Source organism: Bombyx mandarina, chromosome 09 (assembly GCF_030267445.1).
Source record: "Bombyx mandarina strain Sakado chromosome 09, ASM3026744v2".
NCBI classification, from domain to species: Eukaryota; Metazoa; Arthropoda; class Insecta; order Lepidoptera; family Bombycidae; genus Bombyx; species Bombyx mandarina.
The window spans coordinates 11335102-11351506 of NC_143216.1; the positions used below are offsets into that span (position 1 = coordinate 11335102).

At 37.4% G+C, this 16405-nt stretch overlaps 1 protein-coding gene across 1 annotated transcript in view; it reads right to left on the minus strand.

Moving 5' to 3' along the window:
• Positions 1 to 3834: 3834 nt before the first annotated feature.
• The window catches only part of LOC114245254 (uncharacterized), a 66885-nt gene continuing 54314 nt past the window's right edge, over positions 3835 to 16405 (minus strand). The window contains exons 3-6 of the mRNA XM_028177356.2: positions 12813 to 12932; positions 9749 to 9863; positions 9060 to 9222; positions 3835 to 4440 (exon numbers count right to left, since the gene is read on the minus strand). Coding sequence (XP_028033157.2) covers positions 4308 to 4440; positions 9060 to 9222; positions 9749 to 9863; positions 12813 to 12932 — 531 coding nt within the window. The 3' untranslated portion in view covers positions 3835 to 4307. The remainder of the gene's footprint in view (positions 4441 to 9059; positions 9223 to 9748; positions 9864 to 12812; positions 12933 to 16405) is intronic.

Below are 16405 nucleotides of genomic sequence, written 5' to 3' on the forward strand. Positions count from 1 at the left end.
AATAGTAAATGAAAGATCTATTTCTAAAACTTCCGGAAAATTTTTATAAGTGAGTGTCTATATAACAAAAGTTCCAAATTTTAAGTCTATCGAACGGATATTTGGAGATCATATGAATTGCCTTCTCTTCTAAATAAAGAGTGATCAACTATGAGTGACTACTCCGTAAATTTTGCTCACGCCGGAGCCAATCTCCGTCGACGCCCTAGATACGTCCTTACGGATCCATCTGACCCAATTACTGTTTCATTAGACGCCTTCAGCTGTAACACTAGGAGAAGGCTTAGGGTCCCCGTTAACCGTACTCTTGGAACTCGACAAATGGCTCGACGTGCAACTTAGCCCATGCATCAGCCCGCTGAGGTTTTCGCCGGATCTTCTCAGGGAGTCGCGATTCCAATCCAGTAGATATTTATTCGCGAAGCAACTGCACCTGAGTTGTTAGGTTTCCTTTGGAGGCGCTCGGAGAGCTGTTAGCAAATCCCACCCCTTTCTGTCTGAGCCCTTGCTCGCCCACCTGTCCTGGTGAAACTGGAAAGGCCCCATTAGTACTATAAAATAGGGAATTTAATGTTTATTTTATCATTCTAATCCACTGAACAAGTGAACCTGACTGTATTGGAAAAGTTATCTTGGCAAATGTGAATGTTTCTGGTTCCAATTCAGGTGTATTTTATGAATGACATCCACGATGTTATTTCTTACATGGGTGGTTGCATTCATTCACATTATGCTGCCTACGAGAACCATGAACCTAGAGCAATGAAGAAAGTAGCGAGTTAACTTCACTGAACGGGTCAAGCAAGTATTTTCATAGAAATGAGCCAAATGTGAAAGTGATTGGACTTATTGCAGCATATTAAAGCAATAAGTAGTGCGTTTCGACTATGTAAGCCCTAAACATGGATTAATGCTATACACGGATAATTACGGATCCTCCCGATCCATTAACGGTGCCTTTAGGTACTACAAACACCGATCACCGTCCCCGTCGAACCCGTTGCTTGCGAGGAAGGGCGTGATGAGTGAATTAAGCCATAGACACAGCCCACTGAGTTTCTCACCGGATTTTCTCAGTGGGTCGCGTTTCCAATCAGGTGGTATATTCTGCGAAGCACTGCTCTTGCTAGGGCCAGTGTTAGCAACGCTCCCGGTTTGAGCTCCGTTAGTTCAACTACACGTCAAGGAGAAGAATAGCCTCTCAAGGCTATCAGCATAGTTAGGTAAAAAAAGACTATGTAATTGTCTTGATCAGATAAATAGATCTCGCATTTTCCCTGTCATTCTAAGGTCTAATTATTTTTTTTTGCTTATTTAGATTAGAGGGCTAGCTCACGGCCCTCTTGGTGTTAAGCGGTTACCGAAGCCCATGGACATCTACAACCTAAATGCCGTCACCCACCTCGAACCAGTTGTAAGATTTCAGTTCACTGTTTCACGGCAGAAAAGGGCGGGGTGGTGGTACCCAACCGTGCGGACTCGTAAGATGTCCTTTTTATTACCCGATGCTATACCTTCACCGTGCAAGTCAAACGTGAATAATTGTTAAGTACGTATTTCATTAGAAAAAATCGAATACTTTTTCATCGCTACATACGAATGCACCGGGGGTCTCATCCGTTAGGCCACGATGGCTTTAAAACAATACATTTAGTGATTATGGTTTAAAATTTTTCTTACCGCCCACATAATCTGCCTAAGAATTCACATAGATCGCAATTAAAAATCATTTTATCAATCATTTATTTATATTTATTTATTTTTTGTAACGAACGCCCTCGTTGAACGCCTACGATCGGCGAAATCCTCGAAAATGTTTGATTAAATAATGAAATTGCCAGGATTACCAATAACAAAAAGCCATTTGTTTTCCATTTTATGAGCGAAAGTATAGCAAATAACAGTAATTGCTTTGTGTGCCCCTTTTCGATCCGAAGCCCTTTCTATATTCATTATTTTATTTGAGTTTCATTGTAATGTTTCGTAAATTATATAATATTTCATATTTTCATTAAATATCTATTGGAGCCATTTTTAAAATGAACTTTCACGAAATTTTCTCATATTAACATGTAATTCAAATAAGAGATTTCGGGTTTATTCTTTTTTCTTCTAATTTCTAACCTTTTCATAAATTTTTGACTAATTACTTTCTTGGGTGCTTATTTTACTCGTGCTGTCTATGCTAGCCGTTAGAGGTAGCAAAGTTGTTGGGTTAGATTGGCGTCTTAAAATGAGTGAGGTAGCCGCGTCATTTAGACATGGTGATTTGTTATAATGGCTGGCATGCAAAGTTTTGGTTAAATCGAGAACAAGGGTATTGTCACGACCATTAATCACTAAACTCAACGATCCAAGATCCACTAACACTATGGTAGAATACTCCTAGCAGATCGAGGGGTGAAACGGTTTGGTTTGGTTTAAGTGACATTTTTGCAACTTTACAGGAGCGCCATTTAAAGTTTGGATAAAATGTCATAACAAAAAAACTTCTTTAACTATTTGAATGGAGTAAACTTAATAGGAGTTCAATTAAAAACATCGTGCTGTTGACACTAATACCAAATAAAAACGACCTTAAATTATCTATACTAATATTATAAAGAGGAAAGATTTGTTTGTTTGTTTGTTTCGAATAGGCTCCGAAACTACTGGACCGATTTGAAAAATTTTTTTTCCATTAGAAGCCAACATTGTCCCTGATGAACATAGGCTACTTTTTTTTATTTTTTTTTATTTTATTTTTTTGGTTTCATGTGTGTATTAATGTTTCCGAAGCGAAGCGAGGGCGGGTCGCTAGTTACAAAGATAAATGTCGCGTATTAACGGAAATGTCGCTTTGAGCAACGCCTTTCACCCTGCGATATAATACTTTTTTTTCCATTTGAACTTTGGGACGCCAGTGACGGGGAGGTATCGATTTGAATTTTACCACTCGTTACAAAATAAAGATGGGTAGGCATAATTAACATTGTTTTAACGCTTTAATCTTAAGTTTATTATTTTTCGACATCCAACAACAAAAAATCCAAGTCAACAACGAGGAATTAAAGGCGATAGTGAAAGTTACTACTACTACTGAGCTAGTAGTAGCTTTCAACTTTAATATTAAAAAAAAAACTGGTTCATTTTCGTCAAATTGACAACGCTTGCGATGAAAATTGGATTATTTACGATAGTCATAAGCGGTCTTCGTGTTGGTAATTCTTGACTCAGCACCTAGGCAATGCCCCAAATGAAAACTTACCTTAAAATACATAGCTTCTACCGAATAGCACCAGCATTGCTATGGATCTGCATTATGTATGAGAAATTAGGCGAGTACCAATTTTTCTAATGAATTACGTACTCAACAAATGTTCACGATTGACTTCCACGGCGAAGAAATAACATCGTGTAATAAAAATCAAACCCGCAAATTATAATTTGCGTAATTACTGGTGGTAGGACCTCTTGTGAGTCCGTGCGGGTAGGTACCACCGCCCTGCCTATTTCTGTCGTGAAGCAGTAATGTGCTTCGGTTTGAAGGGTGGGGCAGCCGTTGTAACTATACTGAGATCTTAGAACTTATATCTCAAGGTGGGTGGCGCATTTGCGTTGTAAATGTCTATGGGCTCCAGTAAACATTTAACACCAGGTGGGCTGTGAGCTCGTACACCCATCTAAGCAATAAAAAAAAAAAAAAAATTTTTACTTAAAAATAAATTTAATTCTCTGTATACTAAACGGCAATTAAACTGTAAAAATATTTTAATTATGTTCAAGATTTGCGAAAATCGATGAAAATACTGGTATGGGTTCCAACTTAAGCTCGATATAAATGAAAGTTGAATATACTCTTACTAAATGAAATTTTATTTAGAAAACTTATGTCAACATTCATTGGAAGATTCTACTTACATTTTTACTATTTTGGTAAATGTCATAAATTTTCTTAATAATTACAGATACGTATTTAGGATCTCCAAAGTAATATTTTACACTTGTATGTATTTTGCAACGAATGTTTTTTTTATATTCAAACATTTATATAAACTAGTAAAATTTTAATTTATTAAACAAATACCGAATTAATAGTTAGAGATACGAAAAAATCTAGAACATTTTATTCATTCTATACTTAAAATTAACTACTAATGATATCGTTTAGTTTATAATTAAATCAGCCAGGCAACGCGTCCTCCTTTCTCTCGTTCGATAGCACTGTCGTCGGGTGCGGACACGTTATGTTCGGCTGAAGCGGAAGCGGTGGCGGGTAGCGGGGCTTCACTTACGCGGCGTCGCGTGAGCGAGCGCTGAGGCTCCCGTCATGAGCCACAGTCTATCCGAGCGCAGACTGCCGCGCTAAGTAACGTGGTTAATGCCAGGGCTATTTGAACGCAAGCGATCACGACTAAATCGCGTGACGAGGGTTGCGATTCCTCCTCTGGTGGTCCGTCGCTAAAACAAAATACGAATAGTTATTTTCGTTAAATTGCCCTATTAAATATGTTTCGAGAATCTTGAATTATTTATGGGGTTGCCTGGAAAATATGTTTGCATTAATTATTATATGTAATTATAATTAGAGATCTGCCAATGACGCATAATATGTCGTTTTACTAGTGGATTTTACTGCTGGTAGGACCTCTTGTGAGTCGCACGGGTATGTACCACCGCCCCGCCCATTTCTGTCGTGAAGCAGTAATGCGTTTCGGTTTGCAGGGTGGAGCAGCCGTTGTGACTATACTGAGACCTTAGAACTTATATCTCAATGTGTGTGGCGCATTTACGTTGTAGATGTCTATAGGCTCCAGTAACCACTTAACACTAGGTGGGCTGTGAGCTCGTCCACACATCTAAGCAATAAAAAATATATATTTATAACTAAATAATTATAAACTTTAAATGAGGGTAGTCGTTATTCTAAATGTTTATATCTGGAGCTTCTGCTTCAAAGGGAAAGAAGCCATTGCCACTTGGTTGTAAGCTGCCACTGGAGCTTATATCTGCTACAATGTGAACTGATATTTTAATTATCTATATATATAAAAATGAAACCCGTTTTCCGTTGTCACGACATAACATGAAAACGGCTTGACCGATTTGGCTGATTTTGGTCTTGAATTATTTGTGGAAGTCCAGAGAAGGTTTAAAATGTATAAAAATATGAAAATTCTCGGAATTAAATAAAAATAACAATTATGTTTTCCCTTTGACGTGTCCCCCGTCGGACGCATTCCTTTTGTTTGTTTTAAGTTTATTCTATATAAAAGTTTAGGTCTTTTATTTATCGATTGAGGCACTACGAAGTCTGCCGGGTCAGCTAGTAGTTAATAAATGGCAATATTACCCTTTAAATAGAATGAAACCGTTCAGTAACTTCATGGCAGAGACAAGCAAAACAGTGGTATCAAACTATGCGCACAAAAGTAACAAAATAACAGATAGAATCCTAAGACATTTTCGTTTCTTAAATTTTTTAAACGAAGATTTTGACTCAGACAGGGATCTAGAGCTCATGGTATAGGAAGAAATCAGACAGATTTAAAAAAATAAATATAATGGTAATTACGGTGTTTAAATAAGAAAAGACGAAATTGCGTTTCTTCTAAACAACAAGAAACAACATTTAATGCCCTTTCTTCAATAATTCTTTAACACACATTTCGCAACGTCCATTAACCGAAAAATTATTTAAACAACTATCAATTGTCATATGACAGATTGACATTCAATCATTCATTACATATATATAAAAATTGAACGGTAGGCGGTAACGAAAGGTGAATGCTTGAATGAAAGCGTGAATATTTATTCATTTGGAAAACCAACAGTACAAATCAAAGAAATAATAATATATTAAAAAATAGCTAAAACAAAAACCAAACAAGTTTCTACCATCAAAATCACATATATTAAGTAGAGAGTGAAATATGTTATATTTTAGTAGTACACGAGTAGTTACAAAATACAAAATAAAGAAAATATCAGGAATAACCAACAATTTACCGTTATTATGATTAGGCGTGTATCTACTTATTAATACTTAGAAACTTGTAATCTTCTATATCGTTCCCTCACTACTGAGGATCGCGACCACATGCGATGTACTTCCAATGCGCCCGATCATGGGTGGCATGGACTGCATGGTACAGACTACCACCGAGTGCTTCTCTTGCTAGATCTGACCATCTGGCTGGTGTTCTGCCCACGGCGCGCTTGCCTTCTATTCGACCCGTAATTATGAGCTTCTCTAATTCATGTCTGGGAGACCGCATGATGTGTCCGAAGAAGCTCATAACACGTTCCCGGCAGATGGAAGAGAGCCTTTTTCGGATGTCTAGCTGCCTTAGAATGGACTCGTTTGTTCGCATGGCAGTCCACGGTATTCGCAGCATCCTCCGCCACACCCACATTTCAAAGCCATCGATCTTTTTGATATCCCGGCTTTTTATGCACCATGTCTCCGCCCCGTAGAGGAATATGGGAAAGATCAGTGCCCGCACCAAGCGCACTTTGGTTTTACATCGGATGCTACGATTTTTCCATATCTTCCTGAGATTGGCCATCGCACTTTTAGCCATTCCGGATCTTCGGCGTATCTCCCCCATGCAGCCACCCTCGGATGTTATTTGCGACCCAAGATATATTAATTCTGCTACTTTCTCGTAGCCACTGAGTGCATCAGAACGTGGAAGAAGTTGCGCTCTATCTATTATCATTATTTTGGTCTTGGAGTGGTTAATTTTAAGACCGAGTTTAGCACTTTCTTCTTCCACACGGCTCAGCAGAATTGCCATTTCCTCCTCATCTGATGCAAGCATGGTAGTGTCGTCAGCGTATCTCAGGTTTGTGAGTGTTTCACCGCCCACGGAAATACCGCCATTCCAGCCTTCAAGTGCTCTTCTCATTATATATTCGCCGTAGATATTAAATAATTTGGGTGACAGAATGCAGCCCTGACGCACTCCACGTTCTGTTTTGAAGGGTTTAGATCGATTATCCAGTTTCACGAAGCAAGAACCATCAAGGTACAGATTCCGTATCAGTAGTGTGAGATGAGAAGGAACGCCCATATCAATTAACACATCAAACATGCTACTCCACCGAACACAGTCAAACGCCTTCGCATAATCTATAAAGCATAGCACCAGAGGCTTGTTAAACTCGCGAAATTTCTCAATGAGCATTCGGACGTTCAAAATTTGCTCGCGAGTTCCTTTTCCAGCTACAAAACCAGTCTGTTCTCTCGGTATCTGGTGGTCTATGAAAGCTGATAGTCTGCTGTTTATTATGCGAAGGAGTATTTTACTCGCGTGGGACATGAGCGACAGAGTTCGGTAGTTCTCACACTTCGCTGTGGAGCCCTTCTTATGAAGTGGTACTATTGCAGATTTTGTCCAATCACTGGGCCATTGGCCTGTTTTCCAGATCTTGGTACATATCTGATGGATAATGTTTATCCATCAGATAAACTTGTAATGTGTTATATTAATACAGAGCTTGAACCCTGTGTATCCTTTAGGGATACAGCTTGTTTTAATAATGTTCATGCTATTATTTATACATAATTTACATTATGAATGAGTACCGTGAATTTTCCTTGATCTTGAATGTTGATATAGTGTTATTTTATCAAAAAGTTGTGCTACCAAAATTTTAATTACAATATTATTTTACTAAAGACATGATTTTATTTTGACGTATTAAGACAGAAACACTCTAGGGTTGAAGTTATTGAAATTTTACTAAAGATGGTTTTAATTTGATGTTACATGATGTCACCGCTATCGGGTTTCGGGCATTTCAATAATATCGGTTTTCTTTTCAGAATGATTTTATTATTTTTTAGTGATCATGATAATAAAAGCTAAAACACACGATATGCAACATTCTCTATAATAATAATAGTATTTCAAGTGACCAGGACTCATAGATGTTAGCACAACTCAAAAACTATCTTAGAGTATTTAGAGCTACAAACATAAATACATATATTGAGTCGCACTGCCATCCATCGCCGTACCATGAGAAATAGCACTGCAGCGATTCATGTATTATCCAGACGTCTTGCAATGCTCTTACAACCACCCCTCACTCAGCAAGCCAAGGACACGTTCTTAGACCCCTAGCACACGGCGCAGTTAAAACGCGCAGACGATGCGTGTTTCAGGAACGCGCGTCATCTGCGCCGTAGATGCCGATTTTTGCCTTTGTATAGATTCAAACACGCGTAAAGCGTTTGAAGCGCGAACGAAGGGGCGGACCGATCCATTAACGGTGCTTTTAGGTATCACAAGCACCGGTCACCGTCCTCGTCGAGCTTGCGACGAAGGGCTCGACGAGCGAATTAACCCATAGACACAGCCTATTTGAGCCCCGTGAGCTCGCTCACCTACTAGTTAATGTTACGCTGAAATAGCTTATCAAGGCTATCAGCTTAGGTAGGAAAAAAAAGAAGGGGCGGAGGAGAGGTAGAGGAGGGGCGCGCGCTCATGCCGTAGTATCAAAACGTAGAAGCTACAAGCGACCACAAAGCGTCTGTATCGCTGTATTTGCGCGCATAAGCGCAGTACACGCGCGCTTCATGATCACCGCTTGTGCTTAGGGCTCGTTCGAATCTCCTTTGAAGCGCATATACGCGCGTTATCTATGCGTCGACTGCGCGTTTAAAACACGCGGTGTGCTATGGGCCTTACGTTGTGTGAAAACTTTATACTCGAGCATCTGCGAACATGTCTGAAGCGGTAGAGAAGCGGAGTAGCCGCACCAGTATCCTAAGCTTGTTATTATATTGAACACGGAGGCCATTCGACGAGCGCTGCCTATACCAGGCCCACAAGTTGCGCGTGTGAAAGGCCTTTCAGTAGGCCCGAAAGAGAGTGTGACTTTTATTTTTAGTGAGCAGTGTATTCGCCCTTACCGACTCACCTTATTTACCTTACCTCTCGATATTAGGTTGTGGTTGTATGCTCTCTGCCAACATAATATTGAGTGTAAGTTATATTGTAGTTGGAGGTGACGAATGGAGAATTAGTAAATGGCTCGTTTTTAAGCTATGATTTATTTAAACTTACCTATGATTAACCCCGGGCGGATCCAGGATAGTTCTGCAGCATTGCACGATAAGCGCAAGTAGTAAGCACGTGGCTGCGGCCCACAAAACGCTGGCCGCTCCCGCTCCTGCGCCCGCCACACCCGACACAGTGCTCCAACCTCGCGATGTGTGGATAGAGACCGCTTCGGAAGAGCATTTTGTACTCACATTTCTAATTTCTAATTTATTTTTATAATTAAAACCTATTCGTGTTCTTTATTTGAATTCTTAGCTTTTGAGTTCTGTGAGTCTACTTTGCCTTTTATTAGTTTTATTAATTTGCTTAGTAGCTTGTATCACCTTAACTAAGCGTCTATTTTTAATTCGTTCGACCTGTCGAATGTCTGTTCAGCCGTGAACGATCATATTAGGATCACAAAGATACATCTTGAACTGAAATAGATTCTTCAATAAAGGGCACTAATTACGTAAATTCATAATTGCTTTATTCCTTAGATGGATAGCTCACGTCCTGGTGTCATCCACCCACCCATCAATGACAAAAAAAAGAAATTGGTTATTGGGCTAGTTGTAGTTTTGAAGTTTAAACAAAATATTGTAAAGCTGTAGATTTCGATTTTGTAGATGTGAAAAAAAAAGCGAAAAAAATATACTAAGCGTTTTCACGCGCCTGAAATCGTTTTATTTATAGGCATCACTGAGGCTTACCTGCTGCTAACACACTAAGGCCGCCAGCCGGTATTCCGAGACCCATATTGAACTTTTGCCTCTCTTCTATGAAAGCTACGCTGCCCATCACCATTGCTGAAATTCCACATACTATCTGTAAACAATATAGTTTTTATTAATGCAACGCATTAATGTTATCCAAAATAAATTAGATTTGATTTTAATTTTAACGGATTTCGACACCCCAATGAATCGATATTTGCGTTAAAATTGGATGATTTTAATTTTAAAAACCCTCTTTCTGTAGCAGTCTTGTGAAAACATGCAAAGGTTTTTGTGGTTGAATTTTCGGGACGCCACCCTTTCGAGTGGCATGTGGAAAGAGAGTTGAATCTACCTGTTGAAAATGTTGCTAGGTAGCCATCTGCGGGGATCGCACCCTTGGACAGAAAAGCGACGGAAGGGTTTATTTTTGGTAACATAATTATTTGTCTTATTCATTATACAACTGTTCTAGACGTTTTAGTCATGAATGCATCTTTAATAAATCTTTCTTTAGAAAAAGATCTTTCTTTGTGAAAAGCATTCTGAGTAACCTCAATCCATTTTCTTTAGAAGCTGTAATAGGATTTCATTTGGGAGGTTTTCCTTAAAATGTTTCTTTAGTTGAATTTACCGGAAAATATAATTTTGGTAATTCACTGAGGCGTTTTAGTAGTGAATGGTATTTTTTTATTTTTTTTATAAAAGTAGTAATTTTAAGTAAATACGTTGCGAATATCTTTTTAGTCCTTGACCATGAAAATTGTGGAGTATTTGAAACGTCGGTAGTAATATAATATCTTATATATATAATACTTATACAGGGGATTTCGGGGGCGATTAATCGATCTGGCTACGATTTATTTTCAGAAATGTTGTTTTGTTCGTGTCAACTTTATCAATAATCAACTTTATGACTCTTCCCGACATCTATTGGCGAATAATAATACTATTTTTCATAATTGAGAGCAACTAACTGCTTTAAAGACACAATAACACTAAAGTTATTTCAGCAGATGGCGTTGTTAAGCCACCCGAAGCCACTTAAAAATGCCTAAACGTTCTTGGAATAATTCATCATTTTATCAATATGTAATTCGTATTTAAATATAATTTCTAAAAAATACAATCCATCAAAAAAAAAAAAAACCGAGCGAAGCTGGCTGGAAGTGGCCATCGTCTAGTATAATATAATGAGAGCAAAAATATATGAAAATCGCGAAATTTCAATCGTGGGTGTAGTTTTAATCATGTCTATGATTGGCGAGGAATGGCGACATCCGGTGAAGCACACCACCACCCGAAATGATGACCACGACCACTCTGCCAAGAGTGCAAACGACTGAGAAGAAGAATGATTGTTGAAGACTGAAGAAAAAATAATAAATAAAAGAAAAAAATAAGGCGTTGTTTTGGTACAAGCCACGTTTTCGATCGAGTTGGTTGCACAACCACCCGGGATACTAATTTATAAGAGCTAACCACTTAGTTTCAGTTCCGAGAATACTGTGAAAAACAAATTGTGCCTTAACTTATTTTGTACAATATTTTGAGGAAAAGCGAAATTTTACAAAGTTTGTCTGGCTTCTGACTGTAAGCACTTAATTGCGTGGAAGCTTCCGGAATAAAAATTACGGAAAAATATTTTAAAGCATTTTATTTCATGTTTTTTTTTGTTTTGTTTTTTTTTATGAATCCTTACGATTACTGGTGGCTCGGGGGCCTTTCCAGTTTCACCAAGGTGGGCAAGCAAAGGCTCAGCCAGGAGGGGTGGGATTTCTAACAGCTGCCCGAGCGCTATTTTTTTTTTTATTGCTTAGATGGGTGGACGAGCTCACAGCCCACCTGGTGTTAAGTGGAGCCCATAGACATCTACAACGTAAATGTGCCACCCACCTTGAGATATAAGTTCTGAGGTCTCAAGTATAGTTACAACGGCTGCCCCACCCTTCAAACCGAAACGCATTTTTGCTTCACGGCAGAAATAGGCAGGGTGGTGGTACCTACCCGTGTGGACTCACAAGAGATCCTACCACCAATAATTACGCAAATTATAATTTTGCGGATTTGATTTTTATTACACGCTTCCAAAGGAGACCTAACAACTCAAGAGCAGTTGCTTCGCGAATGAATCTACTATCGGATCGGAATCGCGACCCGCTGAGGAGATCCGGCGAGAAACTCAGCGGGCTGATGCATGGGTTAAGTTGCACGTCAAGCTTATTGCCGAGTTCGATGAGTACGGTTACCGGGGTGACTTTTTTGTTATTGTATGGATTGAGCTTCAAAGCAGTTTTTCAATATTATTCGTTCCGTTCCTAAGTTGTATATTTGATACATGAATCACTTAACGTTAGGTAGGCAGTGAGCTCATTCATCGTACTATGTAGTAATAACAAAAAACAAAAAAAATATATATAAAAATACACTATGCTCGAATTTGCATTAGAGTTTAAAACCTAAAGTGAAATAGTTTGAAAATTGTAGGCCCCATAACGTTATCTAAGAGAGGTCTCCCCGATTTTATTAAAACCGTGAAACAACTGAATATTCAACAGTTTCCAAGAGGATTTATCTAAAGTTGACTGGATTATAAGTATTAAAATAAACGATGGATTATAAAATTCGAGTCGGTCGGGTCTTTCGTGACGATGGACTTCATTTATTTTATCTCTGAATCGTGAATTGAATTGTGAATTATTGTAACAAAGTAACACTTTATCTTCATAGGCTACGAATACTTATATTCATTGGTAATTGGAGTAATTATGGATAGATAACGCCGCCCATATTGAGGCAAGAAATTGATGACTTATATGGCGGTTGGCTCACTCTTCATACCAAAACATCTGACTTTTTAAATGTAGCGATAGGCAGGAAAGCGATACTTATGAACTGTGACAACAACTTATATAATGTAAGGCCATGAGTTACATCTAGCAAATAAAAGGACAGAAATAATTTTGGTACAGAAATCATACATAGTTTTATCCTATTTTAGTATTTGACATGATGACGTAATAATCAATTTAAATAATTTTTTTGATAATGTTTTATTTACCTGCAACACCCTTAGTCTTAGTACTAAAGCGAAAGGGTAGGTTGTTGATTGATGGAAGAATGTTCCTTCTCTTTCTCCTGTCAGCGGAGCCGCGGATTCCTTCCGCCGCGATAGAGCTGTCTGCAAAAAAAAAGGAAATTTTTTTAATTACATATGTATTACAAAATGAGCAGAGTACAGATTTTTGTAAGCAAATACACTAGAATAAGTAAAAAAAAACACTTTAATTATAATTAAAACTGTTATAAGACTATATGTACGTTTGATTTCGTTGGAAAATAAACCATGCTAGAATCTTCCTATACAGAGCATGTCATGAATCATTAAAATTGATCAGAATTTTAGCTAATACTGCAATTGGAAATAAGACTCTTCACTGATTAAATACAAAGTTCCCATTAACGATGGTCACCGCTTTTCCTAGTTCTATGTCAAAAAGATTCATAAGTTAAGACTGTTGTCTCTTTGAAACAGTAATAGGTTATGTATGGATTCACTTTATCTCAAGGTGGACCGCCGCATTCGTGTCATTGGGTTCCGACAGTCGCATGACATCAAATAGATGTTCTGGTAGGGCGTCTTGGGAGGTATCACCATTCTGCCGATCTCTTAATTCAAGATGGGTGGTGGCTTTCACGTTATAATGTCTATGTTCCTCGGTAAATATTTAACATCACGCGGGCAGAGAGTTCGTTGACCCATCTGAGCAATATTAAAAAATACCGTGAGCATTCTAGAAGATAAGTAGATAGTAGATAATATACCTTATTGCACACCAAAATACAACATAAAAGAAAAGTCTACCAGCAGATACATTTGGACTACAATAGGCGGTAAAAAATATCTCAAAACAACTTTACGTTATGAATCCAATAAAAAATCAAACCTGACGATCAGTTCTTCCAAAAACATTCTTAGTAACCCTCAGTACCTGCCAGTACCAGGATTTTCAGCGCATGCGTACCATTAGTCTTCTACACTTACAAAAACGACTGTTTCTCAACATGTTTATTATTCGTGCGTCCCTTAACCATTCATCCTATTGCAATGTGACTTGTTGCAGCTGTTCTTGACATTTTAAAGAAGGAGTTATGGAAATATTTAACAGAAACATAAACAAACAGAAATGGCCGTTCGAAGTTAGGAGGGAATGATAACTCGTTTACGTGTTTGCCGACCTAATGTATAACACGAAATCAGGTTAAAGTTTAACCGCGATGTGACAGTATCTGATTTTCATAGCTTAATTTGGTTCTATAATAAATAAAAGCAAATAGAGTGTTTTCGGAGTGTTTAATTGGATGTTTTGTGTAATAAAAAAAAACAAAATGAGTGATACTGATAGTGAAAATGAAAAGGGTAAAGGCGTTGATGATAAAGATAGGGGTAGTTCGGAATCAAGTGACGATGATGAGTTCACAACAGAAGATTCAGGGACGCCGAGAGATGGTAAGCAGCTTTGTAACTCATTTAGTTTTGTGATTGAAGAGCAAGTGGTTCTAAAAGAAATCGCCACCAATGACATTAACACTGACAAAACATACAAAGAGTCGTTGAAACCTTTGGAGACACAATGATTACTCTCCGTGAACTGTATAGAATGTTACTCTGAATTTTTTATTTATTTATATCTACTTGTTTCTTTAGACGATCTCCAACTAAAGCGAAGCTCATCTATTTTACTTCAAAAACTCTGTTTATTAGATAGCTTTGAGCTGTCCATAAAACCACGAAAAATAAGATTCATCTTTCGGGATAGAAAATGTAAACAAAAACGATTTATTTAAACTGGTAGCATCCGGCATCGGAATGAACTCCCCTCCACACTGTTTCCCAAACCCTATGACACGTCATTCTTCAAACTAGGCTTAGAGGAGATCCTCAGCAGTAGATAGCGACTGGACTATGCCCCTGGCAGTGTTGATGACCATGAGCAAAAGTGACTACTTATCATCAGATACGCCGTACGCTTTTCTACGAACAAAGGCAATACATAAACCAAGGGGGTAGATATAACTACTTATTCTTATTCTCTTAAAATAACTACTTAGTAAAATATAACTGGGAAATAATTGTCATCTAAGTGTAGGACTACGCTTCCAACAATCAGGAAATAATACGCAGTTTGCAGTAGTTTACTTAATTTTGTATTGCTTTATTCGTAACTCCACTTGTACAATCTTTAGACATCTGCTCACTACCGAATACACTGCTTTTCTGTCCCGTTTTTTCAGACTACCGCCTTTTTTATTATGTCACGACCACACTACTGGCATTGCTACCACCAACAGTGTTGCTATTTGGCAATCCGAAAATTGCCTTAACTTTAACATGAACATTTTTATTTTTATTATTTTAAAACAAACCGTACATAAGTAAAGAGACTTCTGGAAATTTAATATTTCTCTAATACGTAATGTAATATGTCTGGGTGTTTAATATTTAAATATCTTTTTTTTTTTAAAGTGATTTTATGACCTGGTAACTAAGACCTTTAAGTCATGTCTTATTTTAATTTATATTCTTATTTTTATGAAAAATGATATAATGGAGTGAAATGAAATGAAAATGATTAATTTGAGACATTAATCAACTGGGATGAAATTAAATGAAATGAGATGATATGGAATGAAATATAATCTTAGTAAAATGGTGGTCATTTACTAAGATTTTTTCAGTGGACTTTTTGGAGGATCCCGAGAAGTTGCGTCCAGCGGCTTTGTTTCATTTTCCCACATTTGTGCACTTTCACAGATTCTAAACAGTTAATAAACCTCCGTTATTACACATTTAAACCTGAAGAAACACTAAATAGGCAAAATAAAACAAATCGCACAACTTCACCCCACGCGTTCCCGCCAAAAAGTCCTTAAATATCTATATTTTGTATAATTAGATAGATACAAAATATAGATATACAAAAATTAAAGAATTTGAAGATTAACTTATTAAATTAAGGAATTATGTACATAATTAGTAGGTCATGATTATATACGATTTGTTCCTATTTATTTATTTAAAATCGCAGCTTATTTTTTTTGACGCAAGTTATAATCTGGCAGGTAGTCGTAAAATAGCATCGGTCTAGAGATTTCGAGTTGCTGTACGTATTCATATACTGCGTGCTCACAAAATCACAAAATATATTATCAAACTGCTAAAACAAAGGATTTTTAAATTAACATTTTTTTCTCAAACAGTTATAGTCCCAGTTTTTTGTAGTGCACTACAATTCATATGCACTAGATATATGAAAAAACTAATAAACCTCACGATGGTATCATTCAAACTATAATAGTATAAAGTAGTTAAAATCTCAAAAGCCAAGTCATAATATTTCGTAAATTACTTTAACGAACATTTTAAGTTATACGAAAGGGAAAGCTTTTAGCTGAGATGCGATAGTTTAATTTACAAGCAGCTTAACTTTTGTCATTTGCAAGCGAGTGGAATTCGTTAATTTAATTTACTAAGTTTGCTTAAAGTTATTTCTATGAGTCCATTGTGTTGGTCTAATGTGTAAGATGACCGATGCTTCGTTTTGACTAGACTAATATTTTTCTAAATCATTATGCGTATGATGGTACGAAACT